Source organism: Schistocerca cancellata, chromosome 3, assembly GCF_023864275.1.
Source record: "Schistocerca cancellata isolate TAMUIC-IGC-003103 chromosome 3, iqSchCanc2.1, whole genome shotgun sequence".
Classification (NCBI taxonomy): domain Eukaryota; kingdom Metazoa; phylum Arthropoda; class Insecta; order Orthoptera; family Acrididae; genus Schistocerca; species Schistocerca cancellata.
The window spans coordinates 282,975,827-282,996,175 of NC_064628.1; the positions used below are offsets into that span (position 1 = coordinate 282,975,827).

Genomic DNA, 20,349 nt, shown 5'->3' on the forward strand with positions numbered 1-20,349 from the left:
AAGAAATTGGAGCTAGTGGAATTAAGTATGAAGGAGAAAGCTAGGAAAAGACAGGAAAGACACGACAAGCTAGTGAAACCGATAACTTACCGAGTGGGAGACTTGGTACTAGTAAAGGTTCATGCAAAATCAAAGAAAATATACTCTGAAATACATAAATTCAACCACGTTTACAAGGGACCATACAGGATTATAAAAATTGGTCATCCTAACACTGTGGAGTTGGAATATGCACGGACAAAGAGAGTGCATGGTAAAGAACATGTAGAAAACATAAAAAGGTACTACTCACACGAGAACAGAGATAACCCAGGTGAGGAAGGGGAACTCGATTAGGGCAAATGTCTGAAATGTAGTTGAGTAGGACATGTTTAGAACATTTAGTTGTTAAACGGACATGTGAAAAAGAAGAATGTTTATTTACATTGTGTTTTCTGATGTATTATAATTAGAATTGCATATTTCATATCGACGATTCCCTGAGAATGGGTATAAAACCTGTAACAACTAATTGGTAGTATAATAGTTCATATGTCATGTGTTCAAGTAATAATTTTTGATTGTATGTTGTGTGTTTCATTCAATATTGGACTATAGAGGACTATTGCTGTTTGATGTAAAGAAATCGTAATTTGGACAATGCCATGTTTATGAGGTGTAATAACCTTTTGCAAAATATTATTGTGGAGGCAGCCCACTACCGGAGTCGAGGGATTACTTGGTGAATTGTAATTTCATTAATTATTTACACTATGTGTTTTGGTCAGATGTAGTAATGTCAAATTCCCTTGCCGATTCTTTTACGCTGGAGGCTCCAAAGAAGTTTTCGAGGGCGGTGATGTAAGGGGTCCGTAGGCCCTTACTATAAGTTTGCACTCGGCACAGGTCGACAGGGCAAACTATCGATAGTGTCGTGTGGCGAGAACGAGTGTAGAGTTGAGTCAGTAGTTCCCGTGTGGCCAGTTGTTGTAATGCGAGGTTTACCGACAAAGGGAGTGGCCATCGCCGCGGTTTAACCCCTTTGTGTTAGAATAATACGGGAAAGTGATAAAGTATAATTACGAGAGTGATCAGTGATATTTCTGTACCGTTATTTTGATTTCGCGTCTACCGCGCCGGCATTATTTTGGATTTGCAGTGTTGGATTGCAGTGTTGGATTGCAGTGATTGTATCAGCGTGTGACGAATGTGAATAACGAAGAAAGCTGTGCTGAGATTAGCCGTTATTAAAAGTGTATGACGAAGGTGGTGGCTGTCTCCTTCTTTTTGTGTTTTTGAGACGAATATACGTCTTGATGAGTGAAGCTGTGTTGGCGTTCTTCTTGTCACCAGACATTTCATTATTACAGCATTTGAGAAGGACAAAATGGAATGTAACAACTCCGTAGCAGTCTGTTCCGATTGCCAGCCCCATTAGGTACGCGGTCACATTAACTAATAATTTATTTTGGCTGCTATTCTGATCCCGATCGAGCGGGAACATAAAATACGGACGTGTTACAGGGTCCAATTTACAAGCCCACCGTCGCTACTTAATTATACCTGTCAGTCTTCGTGCAAGATGAAAGTTTCCTATCGTGAAGTGTTCGCAAGTGTTCTCATTGTACCAGTTCCCATCGCTGACTGCAATCTACCAAGCGCATTGTTTTAAGTGTTTGCCTGCATTCGATACTTGTCTAAAAATCAGTCCTACAACAACAAACCTATTTGTTTGTAACTGGAACGCCTGCAGTTTGTTCAGGTCCCTCCAATTGCTTGTGAGTTGGCGGCATCCCTTTTGCCGTCCACCAGACTTTATACGGGGCTACTCATCTCAAAAGTGGCAAGCACTTCAGTCACGCCATCGCCGTCTGGCTTTTGAGATAGCCTCTCACACCAGCTGTCTCATCAAAAGCATCCGGTGACGAAGTATTACAGTATGTTGTTAATCACGAAGAAAGAGGTTTTTAGCAGAGGTATTCCACGAATCGTGGTATTTATAGTGCTAAACACAATTTAACGTGAAACATCCAGAGCCAAAACACGCTAGTAAAACATTCTCGAGTTTCAAGCCGCGTCAAGTGACTTACTGCCCACGAGCTTTCGGCAGGGATCTCCTCTGCCAATGTCAAGTGGATGACTGTCGTGTGGTTGTCACTGACGTGCTTGTATAGCCGCACCGTAGCTCGTGACGTTGCTCGTGACGTCACTGGTGCACGGTCCCGCATCATATATGGTAATGTTTTGGCCGAGCGACCGCCGGGCCCGCAACACCGCATTCCACGCTGTACTCAGCTGCATTCCACAGCCTCTATTGGAGGTGTTGTTAGAGATTCCAATCTCTATGGCCTCGTTTATCACGCTATACCAGAGGAGGTTCTTAGTAGTATTCTCCTCCAGCGATGTCCGTTTGAGAAACTTTGAAGTCTTCCTCACTATTCTGGATGTTGGTTCCCGAGGTAAGTTTTGGTATGTGTCTTCCTCCAACATCCGTCTGATTTTTGCGTCATAGTCGGCTCGGTCCATTAAGACAGTAGCATTGCCCTTGTCAGCGGGTAGGACGACGGTGAGATGATCATTACGGAGAGCAACTCCTCCCCAAGGCACCAAGACCGCCCACGTTCTATGGTCTGCCGAAGATGCATAAGAAGGACACATCGTTGAGGCCGATAGCGAGTACCATCGGATCGCCGACCTATAGACTGCTAAACATCTGGCCAGCCTCCTCTCTACGCACGTTGGACACTGTGGACACCATATAAAGAATACAGAGGACTTCATCAATCGGATTAAAGTTCTGCGACTTGCTGAAGGGGATATTATGGTTAGCTTCGATGTGGTTTTCTTATTCACGTGCGTCCCCATCACAGACTCTACTGACTTGGTGTCCCAGCTCTTTGACGACACTATCGTGGATTTATTTAAGCACACTCTGACGTCATCATATTTCTTACATGATGGAGAATATTGTAACCAAACTGACGGCGTGGCGATGGGAAGTCCATTAGCTTCAGCAGTAGCTAAACTCTTTATGGAGCATCTCTAAGACATCGCCTTGGACACGGTTCCTGCAAAGCCGAGCTGTTTTTATCGCTACGTCGACGATACCTTCGTCATTTGGCCACATGGACAAGAAAAGTTAGAAGAGTTCCTGGAGTACCTCAACAGCACCCACGACCACATCAACTTCACAATGGAAGTAGAGAAGGAGGGTTCCCTGTTGTTCTTGAACGTACTTGTCCGCCGTAAACCCGATGGGCCTCTAGGTCATAGCCTTTACCGCAAGCCCACCCACACGGATCGGTATCTCCACGCCACCAGCTTCCATCGCCCAGCACAGAAACGGTCAGTTCTGAGGACCTTAGTACATCGAGCTGAAACCGTCTCAGACGTTGAAAACTTGCCGAAAGAATTGGGCCACTTACGCAAAGTTTTTAAGGGAAACGGTTACAACAACAAACAGATCTCACAAGCAGTGTCACCCAAACCTCAAAGGAAGAAGACCTCTGAAGAAGACACCAAGCAGGTTGCATTCTTACCGTTTTGTGGTTCGACAACAGGGAACTCCTGAAGTGGCATAAAATATATACAATCCTCAGGCCACCAACAAAAATCCGGCAACTAATGAAATCTGTGAAAGACGATGTAGGCTTCAGAACACCAGGAATTTACAAGATACCGTGTGGATGTGGGCAGTTCGATGCCGCGCCAGACTGTTCGCACTATTGAACAGCGCCGCATAGAACATGAAAGGTGTTACCGTCTGTGCTATCCCGAAAAGTCAGCTGTAGCATAACATGCTCTGGAAAACGGTCACCGAATTGCATTCGACGAGACATCTATTACTAAACGGACTACTGGCTTCTGGGGTAGCTTGATAAACGAGGCCATAGAGATTAGAATTTCTGACAACACCTCCAATAGAGACGGTGGACGGCAGCTGAGTACAGCGTGGGATCCGCTGTTTAGGGAGTTGAAGCGGGCGCGGCGATCGCACGACCAAAACATTACCATATATGGTGCGGGACCGAGCAGCAGTGACGTCACGAGCGACGGTGCGGCTATATAAGCACGGCATTGACAACCACACGACGGTCATCCACTTGACAACGGTAGAGGAGATCTCTGCCGAAAGCTCGTGGGCAGTAAATCACTTGACGTGGCTTGAAAGCCGAGAATGTCTTATTAACGGAAATCGCCGTGAAAGCATGCATTCGTCAAAAACACACAGTCTCCGGAAGAGTGCCCTGTGAGTCGGAAGCCCATTACATGACCGTGAACGCTTTCGATAATATTGCACTTCTTCCCATTTTGTGCTCCACTCTCACTCGCCGGCCACAACAAGATCCGACACCGTTAAGAGTTGTGTGGTCTCTGACCTTTTCCATTCTCCATGGTGGTACAACCGCTGTCTCTTCAGCACAGCAGCTGTCTTTCATCCACTTGTAGATGAGTGAACATATACTGACGGTCTCATAACTCTTCTTGTTATACGGCCTACGATACTTTCGCTTGGGCCGTTATCGTGCTACTCTGGTTTCCTTAGAAATCATTTCGGGGAGCGATGTGATTTTGTCATTTTCTCATTAATCAATATCCACATCTATACTACATAAGCCACGTTATTGTGTATGCCAGAGGATACCTTTCGTGCCGCTTTCACCTTCTCCCATCCTTGTTCCATTCGTGGATGATAACGCGGAAGCAACAACTGTCTATAAACCTCTGTACGAGATCTAATTTCTATGACTTTCTCGTCGTGGTCATTTCGAGAGACATGTGTGGGAAGAAAGACTATGTTGCCCTTCTCTTCTTTGAACGTCCGCTCTCGTAATTTCAGAACCATACTACTTCGTAAAACGGAACATCTCTCTCGGAGCGTCTGTCACTTCTCTTTCTCTCCGGAACGCTCAGAGCACGATAATAGCTTCATCATGTTACTCCTGCGCCATCAGAATATGTTAGTTTTTATTTTTAAATTAATAATTTATGTAATATATTAATTATGTAATAATAATAATAATAACAATAATAATAATAATAACAGTATTAATAATATGTAATAATTTTAATAATCGTATAATAGTATGTAATAATTTTGTAATAATAATAATAATAATAATAATAAGCTAATCTGTGATGCAATTTTTAATTCCTCTATTAATTGCTGTATTACTGTGGAGAGTATCTGTTAGTGTCTTGGATTAAATAAGGACCCTCATTAATACTCATTAGTGATTAAATTGATACTGACCAAGCCGGCCATTGTGGCCGTGCGGTTCTAGGCGCTTCAGTCTGGAACCGCGTGACCGCTACGGTCGCAGGTTCGAATCCTGCCTCGGGCATGGATGTGTGTGATCTTCTTAGGTTAGTTAGGTTTAAGTAGTTCTAAGTTGTAGGGGACTGATGACCACAGATGTTAAGTCCCATAGTGCTCAGAGCCATTTGATACTGACCAAGTGAACAACACATATATTAACAGTGAAAAAAATTTTTGGTGCACTATGCTTAAAGAAAAAGCGGGAAGACATTTCATAATTGACTGTCATCCGGTAAATCTGTTGCATGACAGCCCTACTGTTGAGAATATTTAGGAAACATTGGCTGGGAACCCACGCCTTGTGATTGTAGTTCTGTGTTAGACAGCGTCTGAGTGTGGAAGTAAGAGACTGTTCTGTTTAAATAAATCATCTCACCACGCTGTAGTAAAGATTGTATTTCCAAAGATGGACAGAGATGTGTATCATCATCCTTGATGTAATCAAGATAGCAAGAAGTGTGCAAAAATAAAGACTAGCGGTTTCCTGAAGATAACTTTTTTCTGTTAGAAGACTACAGTATTATAACAACAAAGTTTTATTCTTAATCTCTTGTTCCATACTATGCGTATGTATGTTTCGTTCTTAGCTACGAAACTCTTTCCTGGGGAATAAACACTCAAAATACAAAGGTGACCTACATTATATTGATAAAGGGTCATAACATTAACAAAAAACAGTAACCACTTTTACTGCATATATCCGTTCAAAACTTGGGACATTTTAGTTGCACAATGTGAATGCATTTACCAATCAGTTACACATTTCAAAAATATCCTTGATTATTATTGTGCAGCCTGCTCTCTCATGACCTTGAAAAAACACCTAGACTGTACATAAATTAATCAAAAAAGAATAACCAATAACTCAAAACATCATTTTCACCAAGGAAAAAACTGAAAAAATTTTGTTAAGTGTATAAAAAGAGACTACTGAAACAAAGTTATTTCAAAAGAGTTTTAAATAGACCATTTAAGCAGTAAGTTTTATACAGTGAGAAAATGCTTAGATAACAAAGAAGTTTGATAAAATAATGTAACATTAGTTAATAATAATAAAATATTTCTATCGTTTCGAAACACACTTTCACACGAATACGTAGTTTCTTCTTTGTGAAATGTCTTACAGCAAATATTCGCAATGGATACTATTAAAATTTTATCCTTTTTCTGATCTCAATATCTAATACATCACGGGAGGTGGTTGGGGGGGGGGGGGGAAGGGGGACTCGGGCTCAATTTTTCAGGCAAGCGTATGGGAAGTTGCATAACAGAAAATGGTAGCCAAACATCATGGTCGCGGTTCTGGTGTCAGCCGACAGTGTGTGTATTGAGGGTGGAGATTCTAAACCCCAATTGGCCATCATGGTCTCGGTTTTCCGCGATTTCTCTAAATTACTTCAGGCAAGCGTCGTAATCGTTCCTATTACGTATCATATCCTTGACAAGCAAGACCTGGAGGCAAGTAAATACTTATATGTGTGAATTATGTTTTAGTTCTTAAACTCCAATACCATTACAGGTCCAATATCATTGCAAAAGTTATCCATAGGTGAATGAAACTAGCGTTGTTACTCCTACTAGTGCAGTAACAGTACCCTGAAATCATTACCGCGATGGAAGATAATTGCTACACTAAACAGTTTACTTCTTCTTGGAGACAAACAAATCATCGGCTTACTGGGGGACTTACCCAACACATCCTGCTGAGGCAGCCACTTGGCGACCATGACGTTGGCGGGCTTTCCCGGCAGCGAGTCGTCCTCAAACTTCCAGAGCACCCTGTGCGGCAGCTGTGAGAAAGCTTCCAGCAGGGCTCGGAGTGTGTCGCCGGGGAGGCTGCTGCTCTTCACGTTTGAGCCAAGGCTGAAGTAGATGGCGCCCTGCTTCGCTCCGTCAAGAAAGCGCTGTATGTCCTGTCAGACAAATAATTTCAGTAGGGAAGACTGTTTACCTCCGACCGTCATATTCTCATAGAATACTTTTATTTGTCTTCTGTTGTCATGTTACAATAGGTGAAATGTCAGAAGACGCTGGACGGCACTTTCCGAGTAGTAGTGTAGTAAAATTAAATCGAAGTCACAGTTGTGAATATCTTTTAACATTATGATCCAAGGCTTATCAGAATACAACCTCACCTTAAAGAAAGCAAATGAGACACTCCACTCACTTTTTTCCAGCTATTCATTATTTCACAAGCGTAAATAGCGTAGTAAGAAAAGACAACTGAAACACTTCATTCAGCACCAGGTAATCAATCTCCATCATTAATGCACTATACGACCCTGACACTAGATTCGATGATAACTTGAATTCTGGTAGTAGGGATGTTTGGTAGCATCTGAAGTGTGCCTCAACCGCTGAAACCACATTTATACATTGACATCGTTCCTTACAAAAGACTTCCAGTCATACTGCTTGTCTATGGAGCACCGTCTGAACTGTGCGAATGAATTCGTGATTTCCTGTGGTAACTGACGGAAAGTCATCGAGTAAAAGAGAACTGATCTGTCGCTCCCCATAGAATTATTTCAGGCCCTCTGCTGTTCCTAATCTATAGAATCGATTTAGGAGACAATCTGAGCAGTCCTCTTAGGATTTTTGCATATGGTGCTGTCATTTACAGTCTAGTAAGTCGTCAGGAGATCAGAACCAATTACAAAATGACTTAGACACGATATCTTCATCGAGCGAAAAGTGGTAGTTGCCTATAAACAATAAAAAGTATGGTGCCTCGGACATGAGCACTAAAAGGAATCCGTTAAATTTCGATTAACCGATAAAGTCCATAGATTTAAAGGCTGTCGATTTGACTAAATGCTGAGATATGACTGTTTCAAACAACTCAAACTTGAAACATCAGATATAACACGTTGCGGCGAAGATGACCTAAACATTGCATTTTATTGGCGTAACAATTAGAAGACGGAACAAGCCTACTAAAGAGACTGCCTACATTATGCTTGTCCCTCCACTGCTAGAGCATTGCTGTGAGCTATGAAACACTTGCCAGATACTACTGACGGAGGACATCGAAAAAGTCCAAAGAATGGCAGATCGTTTAGTATTGACGCGAAATAGGGGACAGATTGCCACGGATATGATAAGCGGGTTGGGATGAATATCATTAAACGGAAAACGTTTTTCGTTACAACGAATTCTTTTCACGAATTTTAAATCACCAAACGTCTCTTCTGAAGGCGAAAATATTTTGTTGATGGCAGCGTACATAGTAATAAAATAAGAGAAAACAGAACTCATACTGATACATTTAAGTGTTCATTTTTCAAACGCTATTATCGAGAGACGAACGGTAGGGAAGTAGTCTCAAGATATTTCTACGAGCGCTCTGCAGAGCACTTAAGTGCTAACTTCCGAGTAAACTTGTAGACTTAGAAGTAAATTCCACACGTTTTCTGAGAATCGCTAATTAAGGTTTTGTCGTGCACTTTCCTGTTGCAATAGCGAATGGTTCGCGAGGGTAACGACTGTTGATTTCCCTAATTTCTCTCATTATATTGTCTTGGTACGCTGCCAATTCAGTTTTACTACCTTTCTTCCTTTAAATAATGCTTAGGTCGTTAATACCTTAAGCTCCATGATCTTGCACAACCTCGTAAATGTACTGTACGGTATAGCTAGGGAGAGTGCAGGAACTGAACGATTTCGAATGACTGCTTTTGGTTCGTAGGCAGTTATGTTTCGTACCTGATTCCGATTGATCTCGCCTTGGTACTATGCCAAAATTAATTTCTTCTTTCTTTCTTGAAATAATGCTTAGGTCGTTAACATATTAAGCGCCAGGATCTTCTAGAATGCGAGAAATGTACTGTACGGTACGGTCAGGGACGGCGTAGGAACTGAGCGATGTCGAGTGACTGCTTTTGGCCAGTTGTCTCTCACACCTGATTTAGATTGATCTTGCCTACACAAATATCCAGTGGTCGCGGCTTTGATACTTCAAGAACACGCTAGTAGCAAACTGACTCCCCAATGCCACTGCGTTGATTGATTACGACCAAATCTGTCAACTCTTAACGACACATTTGAAAGTGGATAAAGAGCCACACACAAAAACGCCACGACAAATAAGCCGCCTGCAGGAAACACATCGCTAATACCGTGTAACACCACCTGTAGCCATGCCAATGGCATCAGTTCGACGAGAAACGAGTCAACAAGTTTCTTCATGTGGGCCACATACAGCTGAAGCCACTCATTGGTGGTCAGATCCTACGGAGACACCTTACTGCTGGATGGTCGACCGCTATGTTTAACGTGCTGCTCCAGATAGTTTCTGACATTTTCTACGAGTCTGGTGTCGGGTGTCTTCAGTGGGCCAGGCGAGATGCAACAGAATGCCTGGGTGTTCCTCAAATCAGTAACGTTGCGCACAAGCTCGTGAAAACATCATGATCTTACAACACGGGTGTGTCCACAGAATACTGATTATGGTGATGTAGAATAAAGGGAAACACTCGGTCGTGTTGACGGTAACCTGAATCAGTGTGCAAAAATGACGATAAGAGAAATGACCCGAAGATATTACAGACCAGCTCTACCTTTAGTCCTGGCCCTCCACACACTTCGGGATAAATTTCCCAAGAGGGTTTCTGATTCGGAGAAAACTAGAAGCCACCATTCAGCAATAGCCCAGTTTCAATGTTATTTTGGCCCACAGAAGACGTGCGGCCTTCAATTTGCGGCTTTTTACCGAGTATCCGACCTCAAATGTCCCCTGCAAGCAGTTCCCTTCGCAATGTTCGCTTGGAAACTAGTTGAGATAGAACTACAGACAACAGAAAATCCTGCCGCCTTTGAAACCGATTGTCCTGAGGAGGTGTGACACTCCTATCTGGTCGCGATAGTTAGTTAACATCTGTTTACGACCAATTTCTTACACCATGTTACACAGCTGTGCGTGGTACAGCAAACCTTGTTGCACCTAGTACAGTCCGCGTTGATGCAGCAAAAACATCGGGCAATTTCAATGTATGTCTGGTCACTGGTACGTCTCACTGGTACGTCTGAACACAAGAGCACTTCTGCACCACTTGTCACTTCTCTCCATCCACCGATTTTACTTTTCTGATTCCACACAACCGAATGGCCCATACACGCCACTTTACTGCCATGACGTAAGTCAACGGTTGAGGTTCACACGATCGTCTGATAACAGTCCTAAACCATCTACAGTGCTCCAAATTTACCAAACGGTAGTTAATATCATATATGGTAACGTCCGTTCCTTAGAAATGCGACAACACTCGTTTCTTTTAGGAATACGTCATATTTGTAGGGCACTGTAAAGAACAACACACTAAATGCTACATAAATATATTCTATTAGCATATTATTCTTTTCTGTGTTGCTGTGTCTAAAGGAATGGTTCAGACTATCTTAATGGAAGACGTTGCGCAGTAACATATATTTCCAATAACAGGATACATAAAAGTTAACAACTATGTTAATGTGACTGTACTGGATTTGGAGTTTAATGCCGTTTTCTTCTGTAAATTGTGTCTTTTCGTAGCTTCCCTGTTGTCCCATCTCGTCTTAACACCGTGCAATGTGTCGGGAGGTCTCTGGCCACTGTTTTTCAGAGAACGGTGACTGAGTTATATTTATCTCGATTTCATGGTTTCATATCACAAAACGGTAATGATTATCCTTTTTAGGTCAGTCGCTTCAAAGTTACTCGGTTATTTAAAACTAGCATCTAAAAAGTTTGATTGTTTTTTTTCCTGTGGCACTTTCAAAATATGCAGTTTTGTTATATAATGACATGGTTGGAGACCGTGGCTGTTATTTGAAAACAAATGTTGATCGTGTTGAGACAGCAACCAGCCACAAATTTATTTAAGTTCCTTTATTCAAAAGGTACCGTTACCGGTTTCGAGTCATTATAGTTCATCGTCAGACGGCTTTCATGCTTTCATTAGAACATGTGGTGCTTTTTTTATTGATTAGTTGTCCTAAAATATAAATACTACATGATTATAAGGACGCCACACAGATGGTTGCGTTACAGGTTTGCATTGGAATGTGACTTACGTGAAATGTCGGTCTGGAGTATTTGTTTCTATATTTTTCTTCCAACAAATGATGTTCGTAGTTTTCACCACATTCTTATCGTTGCACACATAAATGTTTATCATTGCCATTTCCACCACATTCTTATCGTTGCACACTAAATTTGTATCATTGAGCACTTTAGATTTGTCACAGGATACATTTCTAACTTGCATCACACGTTTTGATAGATACAAAGAATTTACAAGTACATGAGTGTCGAAGATGCTATGATATATCGTAACATTATAAAGACTTCCAAAATAACATAGCAATAATCATTTAATTCATTTTATTCGTTGTACTCATGTGTTGTAGCAGATTCCATTCCGGCGTTTCGTAGATTGACAACTACAGGGTGCCTCTAGTAAGAGACGCCCGGCGAATTTTCTCTGGTGTTTCCGCAGATATTTGTCATTTCGTTTTTGCATCGCGTGGTTGGGGTGATCCCAAAGACACTGTACTCATCACGTGCCCGGTAATCAATATCCTTTTTAGGTTTGAGACGGAAAGGTTCGGTTGTTTCCCATTACAGACAAAAGAATTTAAAGAGGAATTTTATGTGCCCATTCGACACAGTAGTTCCAGAGTAGTTTGATATCTGTTTTATGAATGTGTATTAAAAGGGACAGTAAAATACGGATTACCAGTACTCCTGCTCGGACTCAATAGTGCTGCGTCCTTGGTGGTAGCTGTCCCCCCGTTAATAAATATCGATAAAGTTAATATCGTACGAGGCTAATCCGGAGCTGCTCCATCGAATTTGCAAGTAAAATTTCTCTTTAAAAATCATTTTATTTGTAATTGGAAAGGAACCGACGCTTTCCTTCAGCACGTCGCGTCGCAAGAAGGACATAGTAAGCACTATTTGTTTGAGCTGGCTCCAGCTACACAGTGCAAAAACAAAATCGAAAATTCGATGAGGAAAGGCGCTAAAGTGATGAATTAAAATTTGTGCTAAGGCCAGGACTTGAATCCTGGTCTCCTGCTTACTGGACAGATGTGCTATCCACTACATCACGCCGGCCGGTGTGGCCGAGCGGTTCTAGGCGCTTCAGTCTGGAACCGCGAGACCGCTACGGTCGCAGGTTCGAATCCTGCCTCGGACATGGATGTGTGTGATGTCCTTAAGTTAGTTAGGTTTAAGTAGTTCTAAGTTCTAGGGGACTGATGACCTCAGATGTTAAGTCCCATAGTGCTCAGAGCCATTTAAACCATTTAAACCACTACACCACCCTGACATGCTGGCTAACTGAGCTAACACAAACATCAATTCACGTCTCGGTCCACCTTGATTCCCCCCCCCCCCCCCCCTTAAATCGTCAGTATTGCCTAAGCACTCTGATAATGGAATAGCTCTTCAGCTTTGTGCGTAATGGGGAAATCTTGCGTGTAACCCAGGCGTAGGTGATGTATTCATCTGATAGAATTACATTTTCCTCTTCGATAAGGACAGAAGCCAAAGCAGTGATTTCAGCGTTCATGCTTAGCACAAATTTTAATTAATTACCTCAGTTTCTATCATTGTCGAAGATAAAATTGTGACTCAGTACGTCTCTTGGAAAAAGTAATTCCATCAGACCAACAGAAATTGAAAATATCTATTGAAACACTAGAAAAAACGCTCCTAATGCCTCTCAGGAGAGACACCGTTTATGTGGATCACGAGCTATTTATTGATAATGTTAATAGGCTGCCAAATAGCATTGTACGTCGCTCAGTGGACCTCTCGGTTGGCGGCTGATAGGTCATCCATTGCAACTTCTCACGGAACTCTTATGGACCGCTAGAAAAATTTCCGTTTGTAGCTTTGCAGCAACACCGTACTTTTTAAACTGTTATTTTCTGAAGACTATACAATGAACAAGTAAACATATGATTCACACGCATAATTAATGACAGTTTCGGATAATCTGTTGACGTTTAACGTACTGGGAATAGTAAAGTGAAGAAGGGAAATGTAATGAAGTTATGTAGTGCCCATTTCATCCTAAACAAGATAGGAAAGATGGTGATAGTATAGTAGTCCTTCGAGGCCATAAATAGTTCAGTGTTATCACCACTACATCAGTAAAAATGGACATACCTGTGGCAGTGGGTTATTCTTTCCTGTGATGTGAAGTCCTGTCATTTGTATTACGTTGGGCTGTAGCGGCTTTGGATAGCCGGTGCAGAAGTGGTTGTTGGCGAGCAGCAGGCTGATGTTGTACTGCAGCTCATCAATACTGCGGATGTCGCTTCCGAAATGTTTTCTCATTGTCTCATCCTGCCTTGGCCCAAAGTCTCCGGGCATCCGGAAGGACTGCAGGGTATCGTAGGCGTTGTGAGCTCTCTCCCAGAAAGTCATGTGGTCCGTGTAGGTGGACTGGAACTCCGGGAAGTAGGCCGGGTTCACGGGGTTGCCCACGATGCGGTGCAGCTGCGGGTACAGCTCCGCCGACCAGAAGCCAACCACAGGAGGAGCGCCCAGCTTCTGCACCATGCCGAGGTAGCAGAAGTGCAGGAACAGCTCCATGATCACCACGTCGAATTTCTGACCGGACCTGCAGCAAATGACGACGATGCTATGACTAAGCGCTTCAGCCTAAATTTTTTACCGACAAAAACACATGATTTATTTCCAAAACAATTTTGGTGGAATACTTCAGGTGTTCGACATTGTCTCGACAATGATTTTTGCCCCATTGCTTCCTGTTTCCTACGCATAATAATGCAAATCTTTCGTCTCCGTGTTTTTCTAATAGGGAACTAGCTGCCGTCTCCATTTTGTGGCGGAGGCAATTATCTCTCAATGAGGCGTAACAGCCAAAGCGCATTACATGGTCGAATTTTATTGAAATATCTGAACTCTGCACATGCAACCATGTCTCTACCAATAATGCCGTTCTTAATATAGACAGTCATCCTCAATAGCTTTAGTGCTGAGAGTAGCAATATGTACTATAACTACAGTTACTCTGAACGCAGAATATAAAAGAGATGGGCTAAACTTGAATTATGCGTTGAAGTTCCAGTCAAGTAACGGGTTCCACAAATCCTACTAATTTTTCAGTGTAGGCCATGAAAAACCGTAAGATAACAAAAATACAGAAGGTTGACGTCTGCAATGTGTTATTTTCGTAATAGGTGGTACCGTACTCATTAATATTAATATTTAAATATCGTCCGCCCCCGGCATTTTCTTAATCTTAAGTATCTGTGTTTGCGCAACAGACATCGTACGGCTAATGTATCGCGACAAAGACATGAACAACCATGTACACGAAGACGCTGAGTGCAATGACCGAATAGCTGAATGTGTGCAAAATCTGTGGAATAATCACAAAATGATAACTAAATCTCATGGAGAATAGGTCGCTATAAGCTCTTAACACATAAAATTGGGAAAAGACCTTGTGAACTACGAGAAGGAAATAAAAGTTTACAGTGGTATATAAATGAGTACACGAATTGCAAAAAATATTTATATCAGTAACGGAAGCAGATACGAGTGTCTATACATGAAATGAAAAGGTTTAAGGCTCACTGTAAAAATAAAATAAACAAAAATAAAAAAAAATAAACTCGAAGAATTGAAACAACGAAATTGCGCACAAAACTATTATGCAGGCGCGAAAATGGAGTACATAGCTATAAAGCACTTGTCAAGTGGCAGAATTCATGTTTTATGTATTAATGAATTTGTAAGGTTTTATACACACAAAAGACAGTAATTTATTCTGGAAAACGCATCATGCAGATATATCAAAAAATTGAAATCGAAGAAATTAATTCGATTCTATACAATCACTCAAGGACCTCTTTCACATTCGTTAAAGATAATGGGTGAGAAACGATGATGATAGTAAATAAAGTTTATTGTCTCTATAAAATTCCAATGGAAATGCTTTTCCAGTTTGTAAGGGGTCCGTAGGCCCTTACTATAAGTTTGCACTCGGCACAGGTCGGTAGGGCAAACTATCGATAATGTCGTATTTGCGAGAGCGAGTGTAGAGTTGAGTCATTCCGGTGTGGCGGGCCGAGCTGGGCAGAAGCCAGCAGTTGTTGTAATGCAAGGCTGTACCGACAAAGGGAGTGGCCATCGCCGCGGTTTAACCCCTTTGTGTTAGAATAATACGGGAAAGTGAAAAAGTATAGTTACGAGAGTGAACAGTGATATTTCTGTGTCGATATTTTTGGTTTCGCGTCTACCGCGCCGGCATCATTTGGATTGCAGTGTTGGATTGCAGTGTTGGATTGCAGTGATAGTATTAGCGTGTGACGATAATGAATAACTAAGAAGCCTGTGCTGAGATTAACCGTAATTAAATATGTATGACGAAGGCAGTGGCTGTCTCCTTCTTTTTGGTGTTTTTGAGATGAATATAGGTTCTTGATTAGTGAAGCTGTGTTGGCGTTCTTCTTGTCACCAGACATTTCATTATTACAGCATTTGAGAAGGACGAAATGGAATGTAACAACTCCGTAGCAGTCAAATCCGATTGCCAGCCCCATTAGGTACACGGTCACATTAATTAATAATTATTGGGCTGCTATTCGATCAGATCAGATTGGGTCAAAATACATAAATCGGAGGTGTTACAAGTTCAACTGAAAATGTGCCAGAACGGAAACAAAAAGTTCTGTGCTCGATCGTTCTTTCTTGGCCTTTTCTTTCTGGAATGTATCATGATTTATAGAAAGATTACACTTACTGCACTAGTTCCTTCACAGCTGGAAATTCGAACTGAGCTTCACAGTCAGATACAGCAACTCCTCCCATGAAGTTCGCGGCATCGAACTTCGGAAGTTGAGACAACTGGAAGAAATCGACATCTCTTTTCCACTTTTCGTACATGAAGGATATATCGACTTGGGTACTGTTTGGCGGTGGATCCTGCAAGGTAAATAAAATATAAATCAATACAAATCATAGAATTCCTCTGCAAAACAAGTTCAGAAAACACTAAAGCTTTTCTCGCGCTTATTTCCTTGGATAATCTTGTGAGGTAATGTGTGTGACTAGGGCCTCCCGACGGGTAGACCGTTCGCCCGGTGCAAATCTTTCGGTTTAACGCCACTTTGGCGACTTGCGCGTCGATGGGGATTAAATGATGATGATTAGGACAACACAACACCCAGTTCCTGAGCGGAGAAAATCTCTGATCGAGCCGGGAATCGAACCCGGGCCCTTAGGACTGACATTCTGTCGCGCTGAACTCTTTTTTTTAATCTCATTTTGTTCGCTTTTGTTCGTTGCATCTGCTCGGGGCGGACTTCGTAAGACAGGACTTCACAACATACGTGCTCACGGAGCAAGCTGTGAGCAGCAAGGCGCGAGCATGGAGCAGCGCGAGCACGCTACCCCCACTACCGGACCAGAGCGGAGAGTGGGGAAAGTCACGTGGGGCACACAACAGTTGCCGCCAATCAATGTAAATCCGCGGCCACCTGCAGGGATATCACTCACGAATTATTACTGCGACAAATGAAACAAATAAAGGAGAATGTACACGTGCCACATAATTTTATTAGCTTAGTGTATGCCTCTACATTCGCACTAATTTGTGAACTGTTACACAATAAAATGTGTCACTGATGTGTGGGATTCTCGGTTATCTTGTACTTTTTGCCCTTTACAATTGCGTCTATGTTCGGAGTAATTGTTCTTGTGCATTTTAGGCGCAGCGCGTAGTTTAAATTTCGATCAGACAATGCGTTTCTCAGGCGCGTCTTGTTACATTTCATTGCAGAGAACAGTTCAAAAATGGCTCTGAGCACTATGCGACTTAACTTCTGAGGTCATCAGTAGCCTAGAACTTAGAACTAATTAAACCTAACTAACCTAAGGACATCACACACAGCCATGCCTGAGGCAGGATTCGAACCTGCGACCGTAGCAGAGAACAGTTGTTCACAAACATACGTGGAACCGAACATTGATATTATTGTAGCCGCCAGTTTGTGCAAACGAGGAAATCTATCCTGAGTGAAGTGTCTGTAGAATTCCAAAATGTTTTTCTTGTTCTGAAATTTGTCTCTGTATTCTCTGTCACACTGCAGGTCAATAATTTCTTGCTGCAACTCAGGACGAATCTCTTAAATATTCGCTGAATATGGAGAGAACAGATCAAAATCACTGTCTAGTGCTGTCAGATCTTAAAAGCGCTGATCAACTAAACTATGTGAATAACGTTCACAGTCTTTGTGAACATCTTGCATGGATGATAATTTAGGAAAATGAGCTAGGTTTCCTGTTTCCAGCTGACTCACCCAAAGTGTCAATTTCATTTTAAAAGCTCGTATTCGATCTATGAAATGAGTAATTAGCAGATCTTTACCTTGTAGTAAAATGTTCAAAGCATTCAGATGGGTAGTTAAATCTGCTAAGAACGCGCATTTCCCCTCCCTCCCCTCCCCTCCCCTCCCTCCCTACTCCGCGACCTTGCACATGCTCGCGAGCACGTGCCTGAGCAGACGCGAGTCCTTGCGCTCAAAGCCGGCCAGTTGTTAAGCCCTGTCGTAAGACATCCGTTTAAGTTCGCTGTTGATCGATTAACTCAGGGCTGCTAACCCTCTGACCGAACATGCTGAGCTACCCTGCCGGCATCACTCAGCTACCGGGGGCGGACGTTAGTTAAAGAAAGAAATATTTGATAAGAAGGTAGTTTATAAGAAGATCTCTGGATCGTATTTCCTATTTCTGTGGTTCGAAAGCTTTCAGACAGGAAATTATGTGAGAGTTTCGTGTGACTGTACCAAAAAAAGGAACACAAATTTACAACTCATTCTTGTATTGCGTATCGGGAACACACACAAGAAAACTCTTTAAAGTTTACTAGCCTACATCTAAGCACGTTGAGCCGTGCGCGGCTCGTGTTCGTGACGTTTATTGCTTGGCATCTTGTCATTGCGGTTATGGCATCTCGCTTCTTATTCGATTCACTGGCGTCACTAAGTTGCTGGATTGCCTGCCTGTGAGTGGCAGCAGCAGCGCTTATCGATAGTGTGGTACCGTCTTTGGAGCGGCCTCTAGTATTTCCGAGCCGTCGTGTGTCGAGGGAGTGAGTTGGGACGGAGCAGCAGTGAGGTGCGGACAGCCAGTACTCGTCCGACCGCCGGCGACACACGTGCACTGTCCGACGGAAGGATGTGGTCGCGAGAGTGCACGACCACGTCAAGGGCCGCATTCAGGGAGTTTCAGTTGAATGGACCGTGATATTCGAGTAGTGCAACTTTCACTGGGGTGTGTGTGTCCGCCCGTCGAAGTGACCTCATGGCATAAGTTGTCAATCCACGATTTAAACTGGGATCTTTCCCGTGCCTGACTTGAGTGGGAACGACCGTTGGTTGTTCGTTCGGTCGGTCGTCGCAGCGGAAGACGTGCATCTGGTCTTCCGATCGCTACCGGCTTCCCTGTGTTTGTGCCGACTTACAATTCGTCTGTGTTGTTTCACAGTGACTGGTTTTAGTATTGTGAGCTGCTAAAGGAATTGTTTTCCCAGATCCATGTGTATCTTGTGGTTTTGAATGAGCAGTTATTTTAATGCTGTCTGCGTACTGGATTTGGTGGGGATTACGGTTGGGGGTGCAGCAGGTCCGTGCAGCGCAAAGTCAAGCCAGGGCCGATGGTGGCGTGCTGCCACTGCCGGATCGAGGAGGGGTAGCTGCGAGAGCGACGACTTCGTTGCACACCGAACCCTGGACGTTTAAGCTGAGTGAAGAGTTAACTGCTAATGCAACCGCGACTATTCTGAGATCTCGCCTTTGGTCGGCGGGTTGTTGCTCCCAGGGCCGCTGAGCCTGGCGCCTACGACTGAAGTGTTTCGAGGCAGTGAAATATTGCAGACGTCTTTCTCTATTTGTTATTAATCATTGAATTTAGTAATATTCTTATTATTGAAGTGCATCCAGCGGTATTTTCTGCCTTGTGGCCGACACCCCAGTTACCTGCCCTGTAGGTCAGCGTACTTTTCCGGCAGTAGTTCGACAGCCTCTTGTATTGTACTAAGTCTACCTTGGTTCTAGTGTTTCCTTCGGCCGTAGGTGTTTACTGAAGACGTAGTGTTGTGTGTCCCTTTGCCCTTGCCTAAAAATATTCCTTCAATGCACCGGTGATCGGACGTTAGGCAGATTGGTTAGTCGGTCGGTCGGCGCATAAGCTGCCCCTAGTTTGAGTTCCCATCCTGTTACGTGAGTTCAACCCTTGGATGCCTGTCTCACCTTACCTTATGTTTGAGTTGCCTTCCCAGGCCGACCCTTGGAACACTTGCTTAGAACGCTTGCCGTGATTCCTTAGATGGTGATGTTTGTTTTAAGGATATTTGTAATTTTCTAATTATCGTTGGTGTGGCGTTCACCCGAGCAATAATTTCACTTCTTTGGTGATAAGTCCTTCAGTCGTTTTACAGTTAGTTTTTTTAAGCAAACTTGTTTTAAAAGCAGGGGATTTACTTTAAAAGTGCTACTTGGAATTGTTTTCCTGACTTCTAATTCAGTCCTTCAGCCGTTTGTTATTTGAAACTGTTTTCTGGCCTTCAGCCGAGTAATAATTTCACATCTTCATCCGTGTTGCAGTTTGTTTTAAAACGAAGAATTTATCTTGATATGTGCTATTTGGAATTGTTCTTCTGACTTCTAATTCAGGCCTTCAGCCATTTGTTGTTTGAGGTTATTGTTGGCCTGCGGCCCTAAAATTGTGGAATTTTTTATCTATGATAAGGCCTTGAACCGTCATACAGTCAATTGTGTGTTTTTTAAGAGATTGTTTTAAAATTTTAATTTCGTTAAATAAAGTTTACGTATTTGTTGTGCAACCGAGAGTAACTGATTATCGTTCGATCGACAATCGTAGCCTTATCCTGCCCCATGCGGAGAAACCAGCTCTCATACGTATTCCACAGACCAGCGTATGACGCACGGCGAAGGCTACTTTGCAGCACTGCTGGTCATTTCCTTCTTTCTTGTTCCACTTGCAAATGGAGCGCGAGAGAAACGAATCT

General features: G+C 42.7%; 1 protein-coding gene across 1 annotated transcript in view; it reads right to left on the reverse strand.

The window, feature by feature from the left end:
* LOC126174950 (UDP-glucosyltransferase 2-like) overlaps nt 1-20,349 on the reverse strand; it is a 100,560-nt gene that overhangs the window by 32,762 nt on the left and 47,449 nt on the right. Inside the window, exons 3-5 of the mRNA XM_049921409.1 lie at nt 16,063-16,244; nt 13,455-13,911; nt 6,990-7,212 (exon numbers count right to left, since the gene is read on the reverse strand). Coding sequence (XP_049777366.1) covers nt 6,990-7,212; nt 13,455-13,911; nt 16,063-16,244 — 862 coding nt within the window. The remainder of the gene's footprint in view (nt 1-6,989; nt 7,213-13,454; nt 13,912-16,062; nt 16,245-20,349) is intronic.